This window comes from Limanda limanda, chromosome 22 (genome assembly GCF_963576545.1).
Source record: "Limanda limanda chromosome 22, fLimLim1.1, whole genome shotgun sequence".
NCBI lineage: Eukaryota > Metazoa > Chordata > Actinopteri > Pleuronectiformes > Pleuronectidae > Limanda > Limanda limanda.
In genome coordinates this window covers 13,410,561-13,429,774 of record NC_083657.1, presented here as the reverse complement: position 1 = coordinate 13,429,774, position 19,214 = coordinate 13,410,561, and the positions used below count along the sequence as shown (strand labels likewise).

Sequence of the window (19,214 nt, the reverse complement as noted above, 5' to 3'; positions counted from 1 at the left end):
GGAGGTGGCAGGATTTATGAGCTGTTGTGCCGCCAGCAGGTGGCGATTAAAACCCTTTGGCTTCATTTTTGGGGAGCAGTCATGTCGTCCATCTTTACATACAGCCTATGATCCTTTCATACTTTCGGGGACAAACAACACAACTTGGTCTCACCCACTTTCCTGTGACTTTCTGTCCAACCTTCTCACGTCTCCCTTTTCTGCCATTTCTCACATCACAGCAGATGTTGTCCTGTCAGAGTCCGACCCTGTTGGCTACTCACCATGACATGACCCTGAAGGCGACAATATTCTCCAGCCGATGACCTTGATGGACTGTTGCAAGGGGGCGACACCTCTTGGTGTTGGGTCAGTGTGAGTTCGAGAGGCGTGCCCGCTAAACCTGGCGTGAAAACGTGAAAACGTGAAAACGTCCAGAATTTAGAATAGCCAGAAGTTAATCCTCTCTTTTGACTTTCTGGTGTCCAACTCGTGTTCTTGTCCATTTTAGTTGTGATATAAGATTTGCTTTTACATGGCTGTCCACATGCAACCACTGTAGTAACAGGACATACAGAGGTGATACAGGGGCCATTACTCTCTTTGTAAATCAACGCAGAGTTTAAAAAAAGTTTGATCGCCAAACGCTGCTATATTTTTCCAAAGGCCCCGGCTGTAAAGCATCTCCATCGTCCCCTTTATGTTCCTGCGTTCTCATCTCTTTATGCCACTCCGCTCTCGCAGACGCTCGTCGGCCGTCCACGCCGCTTTAATTTACGAGCCACTGTCACTGCCATTTGGCCTGCCGCCAATTTAATTACCATAGAAGCTAACTATTAAAGCTAGCGGCCGGTGTCGAGTCACACATCAAATAGGTCTGGAGGGAGTGTATAAAGCGCTCGTTGGCAGCCACTCAATTTCTGCGATCTCTCCCAGAGCAACTGTTATAGATCACTGTTTAATATCAGGAGCAAGTCGTCAACTTCAATTACACAGATTGTTTACACAGGTAACAAGCAATTTTAGTTTGATGCGGGAGATTATCTTTACACTTTATTCCAGGACAGAGTCAAAGTCCCCACTTTGTTTGCTACTTTAATTACAATCAAATTACTCTGTGTGATAACTTTCTTTTTTGTTGACTCTGCTAACGACCTCAGTGATAAAAGTCACCTTATCTGAGTTCTCAAATTAGAAGCCAGTTCAAAACGTGTTTTCAGACTTTAACTGAGTCATCAAAAGAACGCTATGTCAGCAAAAAAAGTTTGGAGACGCACAACATGGCCATAACAGCAAAACGGCATCTTTGAACAAGTTATCACCAAAATAAAGACATTAAAATGGTGCTGATTCTGGAATCTGGCAACTTGGATTTGATCCCATTGACAGCAAATTCATGCAAAAAGCTTCATAGTTTACTCTGACACAATTAATGATGTGTCCCTGACATCTGCTGGTGGTCGGAGGACCTTTAAACCTGAAAGGAACATTCACAATTTTGTCCCATTAAAAATATTGTTTTTCAAATCTGAAAGCTCAGTCAACTTTGAACACAAAGACATACAATTTTGAAGTCAGGGTGACTTTCCAAGGACATCCATACATTTGATGTCCATACACTTGCTTATACAAAAAAGATGATCCTAATAACTCAAGAACTATTATGAGAATCATTACAGGGCTGCCACTTTTTATTTGAAATTTGAACGTGGAGGAAAAGTCCCCATTGAATCGGATTGGTTCTTGAAGCGCATGAGAGGATCTGATGCAGTTGTGTCCTAATCCAGCAGAGGGCGATCACTGTTATGTTATTTTGCAGTTAAAACGGAGGATGCTAGCATGTAAAGCCGTCCTGAGCGGGAAATCTACACCATATACGGCAGAGTAATGATCAAAGGTGAGTGTGTTGGTCGTCTTTGTACTGATGCAACTGCCTTTTAACAAATCTTTGGACCGGAGACACCACAGACGAGTGGGTGCAAGGAATTGTGGGTCATGTCAAACTGAATGTCCTATTTGGAAAATGTCGTCGAGGCTTGGTGGGCGTGTTTATGCATTACAAAACCCATATGAGACCTGCAAACACCTAAATGTAAACATGCTCAGCAGGTTGTATGGCAAAGGAACAAAATCAGAACACACGGCAAGAAATCTCTCAGGAGACCAGTGTTACAATCATACAAATATATTAGTTCGTTTTTATTCAATTATATCCAATAATACGTCTCTGTTGACTTTGTGTAAGTTATTATAGAAATAAATACAGATCATATTGCAAATGCAGAGACAGGGGGTTTGGGGATGATCAGAGTGTCGGAGGGAAGAAAGGGGGAGGGGGGCTGGAGGGGGGGTCAGGGGGGTTAAAGAGTAAATATTGGGTAATGACTGTTTCTTCGAAGGTGTCCAGTAAATGATTGGCGCATGCATGCTCGTAATCCCGCCCATCAGATCTCACCCAACCCAGGAGTCTGGAACTGCAAGTCCCTCTCAGCTCCTTTCTCCAAGTGATCCATGGGTTCGGATGGCGTTTGGCTGTCGTGTTGTTCCACCTAGTCAGCAGCAGGGGGAGTTGTTGCACCCCCCCAACCACATTTGCATGGATATATTTATATATAGAGATATATAGATATATTATATTTTTTTTTGCCCCATTTGAATACAAAAATAGTGTCATTGTGGCTTTGAAAGCTGGAAGACTGAAGCACTCGTTGTATTTGGAAGACAGGAAGGAAGATTAAGGTGATTTCCTTAAAAATCTTTTCGATAAGTCGGATCGTCCATGCAGTAGAAAGAAAGAAAAAGTCCCCCCCAAAAAAAAATCCTTCAAGGATCGATCACAGAATCACACACACACACACACACACACACACACACACACACACACACACACACACACACACACACACAGGTAGGAGAGGTGTGTGTGTGTGTGTTTTAGGGAGAGACAGACGGCGAATGAGCAGTCCACATGCTGCAGGTGAGCCAATTAAAATCCCGTTGAGAGATCAGAGGGCGGAGGCTGGCGAGTGGGAGGGGGTTCATGAAGAAGAGGTTTGAGGCCCATCAGTCCCGCGGCTCTTTGTCGTCCTTTCTTTTTGTTTTTTTCCCAAAATCCCACACATCAAGTAAAAGGAACAAACAGACACGGATATGCATTGAAATAAAAACACATCAAATCAATCAAAACACACACGCGGACAGACCAACAGTGGTTTATAAAGGGGCGTTACAATGAATACCGATAATTCGATTTCCTCACATCATGTCATTACAATGTCACAGCACTTCCACGAGAAACACCCAAAACACAATCCGCCCTCTCTCTCCAACAAAGTACACTTCAAGGAGAAAGAAATCAATACTTTTTTTTTCAGCATAGTTTACAGTGTGAAGTCCCCACAAGATCATTTGAGGGGCATTAGCTTGTAAGAGGTGAAGTCCCTCCATGTTTTCATTGCAAAGGTCACCCCAACCCCCCGACACCCCAAACTCCTCCCTGTTTAGCCACATCTGTGCCGACGCAGTGCAGGGTGCTGTGTGCAATGCAGATGTGTCCGGGGATTGTGGGTGTGTGCGCCTTTAAAAAGAATCAAGCAAAAAAAAACACAAAGCCAGATTTTCATATGTGAAGTTAATGTGTTGGTTCAAAAATATGAAGCAGCTTAAAAGGGGGAAAAAGTGAAGGAGAGAGAGAAGAGAAAATCCGTCCGAGGACAGCGTCACCCTTTTGTCGGGAGCACGTGAGCCTCTCTCTTCCTCCCTCTCTCTCTTTTTTGTGTTTTCTGCTGCATTGCAGATGTGGTGAAGGGACTCCACCTCAAAGTAACACACACTCACTCACACACACACACTCACACACACACACACACACACACACACACACACACACACACACACACACACACACATACACACACACAAACACACACACACACACACACACGAGCAAACTCAGCTCCAGAAAAGGGGAAAAGTGTTCAAAAAAGAAAAGCTCTAATAAAACAGTTGGTTTCTCTATCAATATTAATCTTCCCCCCCCCCCACGCACACCCACACACACACACACACACACACACACACACACACAATCCCAGATAATGTGGCTGCACCTTGTTAATAGAGTTTATTGCTTTCTGCCCAAGGACTCATGCTCATTGATTTGGCCTCTGATTTATGCTCTGTTTTCTTCTCTCTCGCTCTCTTTCTCTCCATCCTTTATTCCTTCTCGTCTGTGGATACACGCAACGGACACACAATGTCATTCGGGTCACAGTTGCGCAGTGACAAAGGCCAAAGCCGATGAGCGTGGAGCATCGGTGGGATCTCTAACCACACGCACGTACAGCACATACATACATTCTGCCTCCGGGTTAAAGGGAAGTTGCAAAAGTGATGGCGGAGAGGAAGTGAGACTTCAAACGGAGGCTGTGAGGGAACGAGTTAGCCACGCTACAGTATGTGAGGCCAGTCTCTCTCTCTCTCTCTCTCTCTCTCTCTCTCTCTCTCTCTCTCTCTCTCTCTCTCTCTCTCTCTGTCTCCGAGTCCTTCACAACCCCAGATGACCCTCTCTCTGCAGTTGTAATCTGCTCAGCAAGCGGGGAGGGCCCTGACTCGGGAGAAATGGGAAGGAAGGGAGTCCCCCGGGGAGAGAAGTGTGTGTGTGTGATGTGATAGGTTTGCATCTGAATCAGATATAAATCATTTAACCCCCTTCGATACACAAACACACACAAACTCATCTCATACAATCTAAAGAAACAGAGATGCTGAGCTTCTCCAAAGGGCCGATATTTGACATTTAGAGCCCAATCCTGAGACATTCATCAGCAGGTTTTAGTTGAAGAGTACTGGCAGGGGTGCTTGTCTCACTAATCAAACGCGAGCTCAGACAGACGGGCCGCCGAGATAAACGACGATCTTCTACATGCTGTAATTCACGCAGAAGCGTTTGGAAGTGAAGCCTGAAGGCCGGAGAGCAGACGGGCTGGAACAGAGAGGCTGATCTCCCACTTCACAAAGGACGCAGGCGGAGAGAGAGGAAAGAAAAAGAGGTAGAGCTTGAACGTGGCAAAACACACACACACACACACACACACTCGTGTATTCATGCAAACTTTCCCCACACTGTGAATGACTTTATGATTCTACCTTTCTGCCACCAAAATCAACAACACTGAAAACCGATATTTACACGCTTTCTTTTAAAAAAAAATCTTAAACCTGTCACTTGAAAATAATCCAAGAATAACAGGTTGCATCTATTGCTTTTATAAATAAAGATAAAATCACACAGTAATTCTATTATGGCTGAAAACATAGGTCACTCTGGGCAGCAACGTTTCACAAGTACAGAATCCTGGTCGATTAAAATGACTCAACTAAAAAACTGTCTGCAAGCTGCAATAGAAAAGGCTAATTTATCTGCATATTCTACAGTGGAAAAGTGAGAAATTGGTGATTGATGCAATTAAAAGTGTCGGATGGATCGTTTGCGATGGATTGCATTTAATCGCCAGACATACTGTGGTGTGAACTCCTCAATCGAGAATCGTTTGCTGGGTGTCAGTGTCGCTAAAAGCAAACAGAGCTCCTGATGGCTTGATTTCAAATAAATCGTGGCTCTCGTTATGTTAAATAACTCAGAGTTTGAGGCAGGTGATGAGACGAGTGTAACAGTTTTTTTTTTGCATCTGTACAGGCTTATGAATCAACAGAAAATAACACTGCATTAAATCTAAGGGTTAAAAAGGAATTCCAACTATTTAGTATTTCACTTCCATAGTTCCAGATTTTATAGACTCAAATGTTTGTCTTCCTAACTTTATTCAAGACATGACTGTCTTTCGATTCAAGAGCAGGACTCGTTGATTTCACGTCCAGTAGTTTAAATGCCTTCACTCAAACCCTTGCGTTTGCACTCAAATAGCCTCTGCTTGTGCTTAAATTCCCTGTGCTCCAGCTTCAGCTCTTCTCCTTGCTCTTACACTTCATCTGTGCAAAACGTTTTGGATTTTTTGGTGAAACAAATCTGTCAAAATAGCCCACCCAATACAATTCCAAGTGTAGTGTTGACGAATTAACTGCTGGTGCTGTTCCCATGAAATACAAGGAGAAAAGAAACAGGGCAGGGTCTATTTTGTTTTTATAGTTCCTAGCGACATGGAAACACTCCATGGTTTAAAATTCCTTAACCATCGATCTGCTGGACTCCTGCTCCATGAAGGTGTTTGCGTTTTTTCTTCAAGCTCACCAACGGGAAGCAGTGGTTAAACTAACCGCCCGTACAGGAATCTCAAAGACATAAAGCTAACACAACCACAACGAGGGTGAGACAACTTCACTGGTCACCACTCCACCTGGCATTCTGCTGTTTGGGGAATGTTCACAGAGTTGCTACACAAAAAAGGTCGAGAGCAGAGGAGAAATCCGTGAGCACACGTTTCACCAGCGCACAGAAGAAAAATGAGTGTGTGGAGAAGAGCTGAAGCAGGAGCGCTGGAAATCGAAGCACAAGCAGGGTAAATCGAGTGCGAACGAATTGGGTCTTTGAGTGAGAGCATTACAAGATCTGGACATGAAATCAATAAAGCCTGATCTAAAACTGAAAGACCACGCTCTTGAAAAAGGATCGGAACAAGTGCTTCGCTTACTGTTTGAACGCATCTTCAGAAAACATTTTTCAACAGTTTTCAGCTGAGCACTATGTGTTAAAATCTGAGGAATGCCCCTTTGACTCCCCTGTGTGTATTCAAGCATTTAATACATTTAGCATCGTCTCTTTTCTTTATCTATATCAAAACGCACAAACTTTTGTCATCAACTTAAAAACACACATTAACCTCTTGAACTATTTTAGCCCTTAACCACTTTTTGTCTTTAAATTCATAGTCTGCCTGAATTCTGAAAACAACAAATAAGACGCTTACATGAGAAAATATTGCAATGCAGATTTTTCAAAGCCCTTAAAATATAGAGCAGGAGGCGTGAGTGAAGACTTCTTCCTCTCCTCGAACAGTATCTCTCCATCCTGTCCCACACGCTCTTAAATCTACTCGAGCAGGCGAGAGCCACATTTAATTAAACATTTGTGTAATTACCTTGCGAATAATAGTCAAACACTGTGTTCTTGGTTTAGTGATCCATAGGGGCTGACTGGTCAAACACACCAACCTGAAGGTCTATTTAACAGCTTAATTAAGGTCTTTGGTGTGAGAGTGAGGTTTTAATAGTAACTTGTTTCGCTAAATGTAAAACACAATGGGAGTAACTCTCTAAGTCTCCTTCTTTCCTCCTTCTTTCTTTCCTCCATCATCACTTTCCCACTCTCTCCTTCCTTCCTCACTTAATTTGTTTCTCCTCAGGAAATCAGAGGTAAAGTTTGCTTCATCATCTCAGGAAGCAGATTACTTTGCTCAGCAGCTCGCCGCCATTCTGCAACGGTTATCAGCTATTATTATTTACAACTGCAGGTTACAGGGGCGCCGAGGATTATGCATAGAAGGAAAAGTGTGTGTGTGTGTGTTCAGGGGACGCTGTTCTCATTACCATAATTCCCTGTTAAATCTCTCTTTTTTCTGCTCATCATCACAGATTTTCCTACAGTGGAAACTCTTGTGTTTCCTTTTTTGCATCGTCCCTTCTCTCTCTCTCTTTCTCTCTGAGTCCTAATCATCAATCTATCCTCGTCTCTACCTCCGCAACACACGCGACTCCCTCGCTTCTAACAGTACATAAACATTAGGCAGAAACAATTACCCCGCCCGGCATATTTCAGTGTGAAAGTTCGCTATGAAAAATGATTACTTTTCCCACGGAATGGAAACAACAAATGCAAACACGCGAAACAGGGTTTCCTGAAAGAGAAATCTGAAATTTAAAAAAATGCTTAATTTACTTTCTTCAACAAGAAGAAGCACTGATAAAAATGTGATGAAAAACAACAACTATATAATACATCTAACTTTCTGTTTCTCTTTTTTAAGAATCACGGTACGTACTTTAGCTGTCAATTTCATTCTCTATACAATGCTTTGGTTTTTCGTTATTTTCCTCCAGAAATCACAGAAATCAAACTTGAAACAGCAGAGTGCAAGTTAAGCACATGAATTATGGAGTTGCACATATCCATGAGAAAATAAAGACCAGAGGGTGCAACTGCTGTCACTCATATTCCAAAATGAATTCAAACGTGGAGGGAGATGTTCACATTCATGTCTGAAGAAGTTTTTTATCCTAATCCAGCAGAGGGCGACCTATTGCCTGCCCTATTGACCTCTCAGTCAAGTAAGCCTGCAATTTTGTGTTGTTTTGCGACAAAAATGGTGGACGCTACTAAGTAAAGTCGTCCTGAGCAGAGGATCGTGACACCAGAGGATCTGAGAAGCGCTGTGTGGAAGTAACAATCAAAGGTGAGGCTGTTTGTCGACTTTGTGAAACACACCTGCCCACTTGAGTGTTAATGTTCAAATGTTTATGTGTCTTGTAACCTTGTGTCATATAATTTGGGGAACTCTGATAAACACTAAGGCTCCTACACAATGTTATTCGGATCAGGTCAGAGTAACACAAACTCAGTTCAGCTTACATTTATTGCATCAGGCTCCATTTCCAACACACAAATCTGAATGCCTGTTGGGTTGGGGTTAGGCCAGTTTAGTTTTCTTTTGTGCTCCGACAGGCTCCCAAAGCCGCACTCAAACGTACAATATCAGCATTACCTCCATTGTGCATTCCGTGCCTGGCTGGATGCTTCACAAACATCCATGAGTATGTTTTGCCAAAGAATAGTAAGTTTTTGATAGCTACTCTATTTCCCGCGTGCACAGCATTGTGGGTAAAAGTGTGTACCGCACACTGCAGAGTCAAGCATGTCTTAGGTCAAATACTGATGTTTTGTCTATATATATTTTGAGTGTAGAAAATCATCTGGTTTTAGTGAACACAGCTTCAGCACAGCTGGTGTGTTACATCAGCCTTCAAGTCGGGAACGAAAGAAATTAAGCAAAAACTGTTCTCCCAGGGGGATTAGCACCCCCCACGGCATGTTGCCTGACACTGACATATTGCGTGCCCTTTTCAAAACGAGTGGACATGAGAGGAATACAGTATGCAGAATATTTCCGGTCCGGAGAAAGTGATGGGGGTAGCCATGCGGCTGCAGAAAAGGCTAATAGATGCACACAATGACTATGTATGCATACACCTTTCAACAGATACACCACACAGAGAGAAAGACGAGTAACAGACACTGTGTGGGCATCAGGTGTTTGTGCAAGTGCATGACCACCGACAGTGAGAAGCTATCGCAGTGCAAGCTTCACAGGTCAGGCTCCATCAGCACCACATCTCACTGCTGATGTCCCCATTATCTCCCAGAACCTGCACAAACACACACACACACACCTCCATGTTACCATCTGTGGATGTGTGTGTGTGTATTAATGCATAACATTGGGAGATCATTGTTTTGCTGTTAGCGCTCGAGGATATCAGGAAGGGGAAATGTGCGCGACTACCTCCACGAGGGTGTGTGTGTGTGTTTGGGTGTGTTTGTGTGTGATGCCGAGGGAGCTCTTGGCCCCTCGTTTAAGGGTCGAAAGATTCTGATCAGCCCCAGACTCCATTAACAGAGCCCAGGAGGATGAGGGGAGGGAGGGGGTTATTGTTACGCCGAGTGGAAAATTCACTCCATGTCACAAACTAATCAAAACGCGCCAAAGGTGAACAGAAGAAGAAGGGAACACACGCACACACATACACCCACAAACAAGGCGGACAGGTATTCAGGTCCATCTCGCAAAGTCGCTGACTCGGACAGAAGACGTGGACGGAGCAGATGGCTGCAGAGCAAAAGTCTGCGAGGGTCCGCGTGTCGGCCCCTGCGTATGCATGGCCCTGCGTCAGGCTAGCATTAGCTCGGAGCCCTACACAAACCCATTTGTAAAGTGTGTGCTGCAGAGGGACGGATCTGACCGCCACACCCGCCTCGGTGAAACCAGGGTGGCTTGACTTCGATATTTGGTTGACTGGGGTGGATGTCGCTGATGACACCTCAAGGGGGGGGGGGGGTGGGGGGGGATTTCCTCGCAGCTGGTTAAAACGTGCCGCGGTGACATTCTTTACGATGCTCGGCGACCGATCCACCTCTTTGTGGAGTTATTGCTTTTTGTGTCCCAGGCTCGGCTCATCATGGAAGTTATTACATGAGAAGGTGGCGCGCTGGTGTGGGTGGGAGTGGAGGGAGGGGGGGTCTGTGAGGGTAAATGGGTGCTTCCCATTGGCCAGCATCCCTCTACCCAGGCCTGCTCCTTTTTTCCTCAACGTCACACCGGTGCATTGTGGTATGTAGAGTTTTCGTGTCGCAGGCAGCAGGAGTGGTGGAGGGTGGCGTGGCCCCTCGCAACCCGTTTTCCGCTGGTGCCCTGTCCGCTTGCAGCCCGACCCCCCCGCCAACCCCCACCACCACCTCCTCCCGTGTGTCTCAGCGCTAGGAGGTGGAGGTTTTGGTTTTGGATTTAGGGTCTTTCTTGCCGTTCTTAAGCACGGGCGAGTCACTGGAGGTCTTGGGCGTTTTCCTGGGCGGACTCTTTTCTTCAACGTCGTGTAGAGAGGGCTCCCGGTACATGGCCACTGGGGAGAGAGAAGGTGGAACAGAGTTACATGAAGCCGCTCTCATTATTTCAAAGAGTTAACCCCTTATTGCCAGAATTAATTTCCAATTATATAAAAAAAATATTATTTGTGTTTTTGGCTGTCATACAGATGCTAAATTAAGTGGAGATTGTTAATTTCAATATAGCATATACAGTAGATATACATTTAAGTATTAACTAAATTAGCATAACCGTAATTTAACAAATTATCCAGTCTCTGGTATGTAGATTATTATATTGATGCTGCTTTGGCTTGAAATTGAATAACAACATAGGTTTCTGTACAATCATTGCTGTTCAATCATCACAGTATTTCAAATACATTTCAAATACAGCTTAATACCTAAAAAATAACTGCACAGTCCCAAGAGGCTAGAATGTATTTTCCACTCCGACCACTAGATGGCGACAGAGTGCTTCCAGTACCTTCCTTGGTATGTGTAGTATTTGCACCATCAGGCATTAGTGGGATAAAATCGTCACCTTTAAGACCGGAATGGGGTTTGAGGCGAATTTGCGACATTCGTCTACAAGGGGTTGAAACCTGTTTATGGCACAAGATGGCTATTGGTGCCACTGATAAGTTGCTGTTGGCTGACCATGTGCAAACATAGACTGTGTTTAAAGAAGGATGCTATGAAAGCTCCCCAAAAGTGGAGCCAATTGATCTTGACTGCTCCCTGGTGGCTGGCTGGAGTATGTATTATAAACTCCACCTCCTCCATGTTAGCGGATGGGAAATGGGCCGAACACTTAAAAGTCAAAGTACACGTAAAGAAAATTAAAATTTGGTGTAGTTTCTGTCAAATTGATGTGTATTTTAATTCGAATTTTTTCGGGGCGGTTGTTTTGAATGATTAGCTATTGATACAATAAAAACAGGGTGAAACTTCATGATTGACAGCTGACACCGGCTCACGAATAGTCAAGCGCCCGTATCTGCAGGGCCTTAATACCGCAGCTTAACTCCGATATTGGGATTAGGTGGAGACCTGTCGTTCATCTTTAAATACACTCTATGCTACTGACCTGCATTTCTGCCAGCGACAGTCTCTCAATCGAAAACTACCTCTGCACACACACTACATCACAGCCAGAAATAAAAATCTACACAGGGGCTTTGACAGGGATAAAGCAGTGTAAAAGGATGACAACATTATGGGCTGTGGTTAAGGTTTGGATTATCATTATCTTTTAGCATAGGTTTATAAAAAAAAAGGTCATGTCTGCCTGAGGTGAATTAATCATTGATTTATTTCACCAGCTGCTGTGCAGGTCACACACTGTGTTTTACTGCGGATGGGTCGACATCCACGTGTTGTCTGCTCTGGGACGACACTGTTTTATTTGTTATTAACACTGAGGTGTACATTGTCCTTTTCATCTATAGATCATATTTGTTTCAGTGTTTCTGCTTAATACCAGACTGGCTATGCAAGAAAAGGCTGCTGTATATGTGTTCGTGCACAGTCTGCAAAATGCCTTCATGCACCCAAACTTCAATTAACTAACTCACCTGTTCTAACATGACTCACCTCCTCAGCAATGTTTGTAAGTGTAAATAAGGCCAAACATATGCTAGTGGGCCTTTGTTGACTTAAACCACCCACCTACCACCCTCTGCAGATTGTGTTATTTCCCTGTTACACTGATGAGTACAGTGAGCAAATAATCCATGTTTAGCTTAATTATATGCCATGAGGCCAGCGTGACCTTCTGTATTAAAATGCTTGATTGAACTCAACTTTATTTACATGAGTTTGCACCACAAAAAGAAAAAGAATCAAGGTTTAACGAATATTTTGACACAGCACCATTATACAAGACAAGGAAACTTAATTAACTATCAAACGTGGATCTAGCATAGGTTATGTTGTAATTTAGTTAATGTTTCCTCTCTGACTGGCTGCTACTGGAGCCTTGAGCCCTAAGGTCAATGACTAGAATTCACACACTGTGGTTATATGCCTCTACCAACTAGTTTAGTTTCAGTCAAAACTGAAATTTATTTCTCCAGGTTCATATGAATGACCTTTGACCTTTGATCGCAGATGTTTAATCAGTGAATATTTGAGTCCAAAATAAAACTGGTCAAATTTGAAAAACATATCCAACGGCAGACTTGAGATATCATGTTCGTGGGCAGAAATTCATGTTTGTTAGGTCACTGTGACCCTGACCTTTGACCTTCAACCAACAAAATCGAACCAGTTAATCTGGGAGTCTAGGTGAGCATGGGAGCGTTTTGTGAGGTGACTGTGACCTTGATCTTTGACCTCTACTTTCTAATTAGGAACATTTTTTGTACAAGTGAATATTTGTAACAGAAGTAATGAAATTCCATTCCCACAAGGTGATTCCAAGGCAAAAATTGTGAAACATTTGAAGAATATCCCTAAAAACCTTTTCGATATATCATACTCACAAGAATGGAATGGGCGGACAACCCAAAACTGTTGTTAGGTCACTGTGACCCTGACCTTTGACCTTCAACTACCAAAATCGAACCAGTTAATCTGGGAGTCTAGGTGACCTCGACCTTTGTACTTCACTTTTAAATCAGGACATTTTTTGTATCCAAGTGAAATTTGTAACAGAAGTAATGAACTGCCATTGGTACAAATATTCCCTCAAGGTGATTCCAAGGCAAAAGAAATTGTACTTGAACATTTGAAGAATTTCCATAAACACTTTCTTGATATATCATGCTCACAAGAATAGAATGGACTGAGAACCCGAAACTGTAATACCTCCAGCCACTGGGTGCCACCAGCAATGAGAATTCAGCCCCAGAGATGGAGACAAAAGTTAAAAACACAAAAGTATGACTGTGCTGTACCTTCGATGAGTTTGGGCAGGAAGTGTGCAGCTCCCTTGGTCTTCTTGACGCGGTTCCCCTTCATCACCTGTCCGTCCCGGTTGATGCCGATGTACCACGCTCGGCCCGACTGGGTCTGCCTGTACAGGATGGACGAGTAGGTCACGTAGTAGTTCTCGAACACGCACTCCTTAAACTTGCACTCTGGCGTGAAGTGCACCTGAAACACACACACACACGAAGAAAACAGCAGCCGCATCAGGAGTGTTTGCCATTTTCTAAATGATCTGTTCCATTATTTATATGTTTACTTTCCAATTCCACCGGGCTCAGCTGGGAATGGGTGGAAATGGCTCCCACATTTCATTGTGACAGGGTTACAGGAGCATCTGTGGCTGTGTCAAGAAACTGCACTTACACACACACACACACACAAACACACACACTCATTCCAACATGTGCACACGCCCATTTACCACATGGGCAAAGTGCTCCCTGAGTCGGGATGCCATAACTCAGCTGATTCGGTTTACCTGTAACAAACAACAATCAAGCGGATCCTTCACCCCCCTCCATAGTTTAACGACCTCGCCGTCGGCCTTCAGCTCCCCCAAACAAACGCACAAGACACACACACACACACACACACACAAACACGCCAACACGCATTGCTCTGCATTAGACGATATGTCATCACCAGGACACCCCCCCACCCCTGCTCATCTCTCTCTCGTTACAGCTCGCACATATTCCCTCTCTATCTCCCATTCTGCCTCGGCTTCCCCACTTCATTCCCTCCATCCCTCCGTCACTTGGTAACCTTGTCAAGGAACAAACCAATTTGCAGGATTGATTTGGAGCCTTGATATGACAGGTGAGCAGAAAATGCCTGAATAAGGAGTTTGCTTTCTCTTTTCGCTCTCATCTCTCCACCTCCTCCTCCTCCTCCCGTTCTCCATCTCCCGTCTCCTCTCCCTCCCTCCCGCTGCTCGTCTGCCTACCGCAGGCACGGGGCCATCGCTGGCTGCCTATATCTATTGTACCACACATAAACAAGCTAATTGCATTGACTGTATCACCCATTCTTTAATTACACATCCATTCACTTCAGCAGCTATTCATTTCCTCACCCAGCTATTAACTTTGCCCTATAATGACACAGAGCGGAATCCAAAGGTCTGGATCGTCTGGGAAGGTGCTGCTATCATTACCAGTGTTTGCATGGCAGTATGATACAGTGCATCTGGAGTCAGCGTGTGTGTGTGTGTGTGTGTGTGTGTGTGTGTGTGTGTGTGTGTGTTTACTGCCTGCCTTGTAAAGCAAAGTTATTCTTTGGGATAATTACGTCAATTAAACCAAGTGTAGCGACATGAGCAGTGTGTGTGTGTGTGTGTGTGTGTGTGTGTGTGAGTGTGTTTGTGTGTGTGTGTATCGGACATGAAAAGACCAGCGTCTGAGTAGAGAATCTAACGCTGTGTTGTTCATGCGTGAAAGGCAAACTCCGGAGAAAAGTCCAGACCCAACTGTGCTCACATCCGCCGGAGTTTTTGTCAATCAAGAGCTTTAGACAAAAAGATGATCATCCATTTTTGTTCTTCTTGCAAAGCCAGTATATCAAAATAATTGCAATTAATGTTGTATCATATTAGGGAAAATACATCACCCGTTAGGATGCATAAGCAGCAGAACCTTTTAGGGAACTACTGTAATGGTTTTGGAGTGTTTTCTGTTTAATTATTACCTTGTGTTTCTTGTACATCCTTGTGTTTATGTTTGTATGTTGTTTCACTACATGTATATGTTGTATGTTTTCCCTGTGTTCGGTTTACTGTTTTATTTTGTAGGATCTGTTCCTATTATGTTTTCTTTCTTCACTTCCTGTCTCTTTGATTGTCTGCACCAGTCCTCAAGTGTTCCGCCTGTGTCCAATTGCCCCTGCCTTCCCCTTAGTGTATATAAGTGTCTGTGCTTCTCCTTGTCGGTTCCTTGTCTAAATGCCTGTCTTATATCCTGTCCTTATCTCCTGTGCTTTTTGTATCCCTTGTCTCCTGAGCTCCCGTCCTCTGAATCTCCTCGTAAGCTTCTGGTGTTTTCCCCCAGTGTGCCTTTTTGTTTTTTCAGTTTGACATTTTGAGCTTCCTTTTATTGTTGATTCGTTCCTGTTGGACATTCACCTACTTAAAGGACACTTTCTGTTTAAACTCTGCATCCTGGGTCCACCTGCTTCATCAAACCTGATAACTACCTCCGTTTCCACCAGAGGAATCAGGGTTTCATTTCATACTCGTGTCATACACTAGAAATAAAAATGAACAGGGTGATACATCAAATTTCACATGTATGTTTAAGACGTGCACGGTAGGAGGTGATAAAATATACAGTCAGCACACGAGACTGGACGAGCAAGAAACACGAATGGGAAAAACTGCTGTGCTTCGAGTCTTTAATTTAGGATTCCATCAAGTAAATAAAATACACCTTCAATATTTCATGTAATTTGACTAGGTGTAATGTTGCTTCAATGACTGAATCCCCGAGTAGGAAAACAGAGGGACTTGTTTTCAGCTTGGAATCATGACTGCATGAGTATACACACATTACAGGTATAGTTAATGTGGTCCTGTGTATTTATTTGTGTAGTGTCAGAAGACTATTTATATTATTATACCGATACGTAAGGAGCAGTGTTGGGAAGGATACTTTCAAAACGTATTCCGTTACAGAATACAGAATACATGCTCAAAAATGTAATCTGTAACGTATTCCATTACATTAACTAATCTGAGTAACGTATTCTGAATACTTGGAATACTTCCGGTTTGTATTGCATTTTTTAAGTGTATGATTGCGGCGTTGTTATAGTCAGTGGAGCAGCAGCAGTTTAAACTCTCTCTCCGCCGATGCGGCGGGCCAGCTGGATGTCCGGCTCCCATCCACTCCACCTCTGTGCCGGTCCCACCGGACGCTGAAGGACCCCCCCCCCTGCGCCAAGGCTGCCTCGCGCCGTGCAGCGATCGTTTCGGCGTCGAGTCTATTTTTTTTTGCGCTTGACGCGAGCGTATCGCTCCAGGAAACACACTGAAAAATGATTTTAAACGATATTGATGACATATTATATGATATAAATGATAAAGTATGCATCCCATAGTTTGTATTCCCCTTCTGTTGTCCTGGAGTTCTAATTTTACCAATTTTACCGATCACATTATTAAATGCCCCCCTCTGCCCATCCACTACAGACACACAAGCAGTCATAAAGATAAAAAGAGAGGGGGGGGGGGGGGGGGCGGAGAATACGTAATTTACCCTCGACACCCGACATTGAACGGAGCAAACAGCGGAGAAGTTCTTGAAGATAGATGACATTAAATTGGGACGCTGTTGCAGTTAATGTTGGAGCAACAAGTGACTATATGATTTAATACTTCTGGGATATTATTAGAGCTGCCCGGCGCTTCAGCGTCCGGTGTGAACCCGGCGTGCCTCGCTGGCCTCCTGCAGAGCCGTGACAGCGCAGGTCGGTCTTCTCTCACCAGGTGCTGGAAGGGCAGCTTGCGGATCAGCAGCTCCGTAGATTTCTGGTAGCGATGGAACTCTCTCAGAGCCAAGGTCCCGGGCCTGTAACGGTCCCGAGCCGGTCGCGGTGAGGCTTCTTCACGCCGCCGGGGGCCGGGGCGCTATACGGCAGCCCTGGTCTCCAGCTGCTTCCTGGGGGCTTTGCCGCCGGTGGATTTACGAGAGCGTGAATAAACTCAAGAAGTACCGTCATGTAATCCACTGATTTCAACAATGTAACTGTATTCTGAAGACCATCTATTTATTTTGTAACTGTAACGGAATACAGTTACTCATAATTTGTATTCTAAATACGTAACGCCGTTACATGTATTCCGTTACTCCCCAACACTGGTAAGGAGTTATCGCTTTTTAAAATAGATTCTAACTCAATACGTCTTTTGTTTTTGCCAGAAGCCACTTACTTGTACATACTCAGTCACAGAGGTGCAATCGCCATCGCTGCTTTATAGGACAACACACTGTTAAACAGCCATTTGCAGAGGCACATTATTCACACCGCAGACACACAGGGGACGGATGCACATCTGTCTGCGGAGCGTTTAGTCTGACTGCACTTGGGGCTGATTTCTGACTGATGGTTTCCTCTTTATCATAAACTGCAGAGGCCTGACTCTGTTGCACCTCTGCACCCGAAACATCCGACAAGCTACTCAGGTAGAGCCTCCAGCTAATGAAGACAGCCGATCTGTCTGTCGCCGGAGTCCAATCAGTCTCATCTCCAAGACGAGAGGGGTCTTCATCGTCAGGAATGCAGTTCCCTATGTGTTCAGCAGGGGCTGCTCCAAACACACAGGCAGTGCGTGGCTCCTGTCACTGCTGCTGAGGCTGCTCCAAAATTAACTTGTGTCCACTCACCACTCCATAATACTCAGCTCTGCCCGAAGAACCTTGTTTATCAAGCTGAAAGCCACTCCAATCGTACAACAGCCATAAGCACGGACAATTATTTATTTTGGTGCGCATTCTTTTGCACCAGGCTCAATGTTCCTTTGGATATTTGAAATTTAAATTTGCCAAAAATGTCGTGTCATGTTGCATTCTGTGATTTATGATAATATTGTTATTGTGATTTGCCGATCAGCAACTCTCCACTTGTGCTCTGAAAATAAACAATGAGGCAAGAATATGGACATAGAGACAGAAAAAACAACTTGCCTAAAGAATTTGAAAACACCCAAGAATCAATTCAAACAGTCTTTGACACTGAAACAACAACTTTCTGTTTCACAGTTTTAGAGGAGACAACAGTATTCTCTCTCTCTGACTTCTCTCTGTCTGTGTGTGTGTGTGTGTGTGTGTGTGTGTGTGTGTGTGTGTGTGTGTGTGAGAGAGAGGCTGTGAGGGTGTGTACATCCACTCATGCGTGTCTGCTGTTGTGACAGCGAGACATGACGGATCCCTCTTACATCAGTGGGAGGCCACCGGGCGCCAGATGACATGCATATACACACACACTCGTACACACGCATACACACACACACACACACACACACACACACACACACACACACACACACACACACACACACACACACACACACACACACACACACACACACACTCACACACTCACAACATCAACAGTGACGGATGGAGCGGTAGCCTCCCTCATCACTCACACACAGAGGGGAGAAAGAGGTGTGGGGGAGAGGGAGCGTTTGGGGGGGAAAGAGGGGACGAGATGAATCCAGGGAGAGAGAAAGAGGTGGAGTAAAAGAGGAGAAAAAGATAAGCACACAAGAGTTGAAGGAGGAGACGTGTAGATAATACAGTGGGATTATTCCCCAGCAATGACACACACACTCATGTCATCATCTCATTTCCATCCGTCGACACCCGTAGATATTATTCAGCCCCACTCACGGGCACATGGCTGTCATTAACCAGTGAGCCTCCCATGTGCTCAACTGGGGAATTGATTCCATGTAAGACCTCGGTGAAAAGTCAATAGGCATTAGGGCAGGAAAAAACCCTGGATAAGTCTTTGATTGGACGAGCAGCGCGGCAACGCAACCGAGTGTGAAGAACTTAAAACGACTTACAAGCTGTGATCGGACAACCACAGGTTAATTCAAGGGCCTCCAGTCGTGGGCACTTATCGACCACGTCCTAGGGGACAAATGTATATCGAAGTGTTGATAGGCAACCTGTGTGAGCTGAGTGTGAGTGTGTGTGTGTGTGTGTGT

At 44.3% G+C, this 19,214-nt stretch overlaps 1 protein-coding gene across 1 annotated transcript in view; it reads right to left on the bottom strand.

Moving 5' to 3' along the window:
- Window positions 1-10,465: 10,465 nt before the first annotated feature.
- fgf11a (fibroblast growth factor 11a) overlaps window positions 10,466-19,214 on the bottom strand; it is a 74,661-nt gene continuing 65,912 nt past the window's right edge. Inside the window, exons 4-5 of the mRNA XM_061066281.1 lie at window positions 13,471-13,669; window positions 10,466-10,608 (exon numbers count right to left, since the gene is read on the bottom strand). Coding sequence (XP_060922264.1) covers window positions 10,466-10,608; window positions 13,471-13,669 — 342 coding nt within the window. The remainder of the gene's footprint in view (window positions 10,609-13,470; window positions 13,670-19,214) is intronic.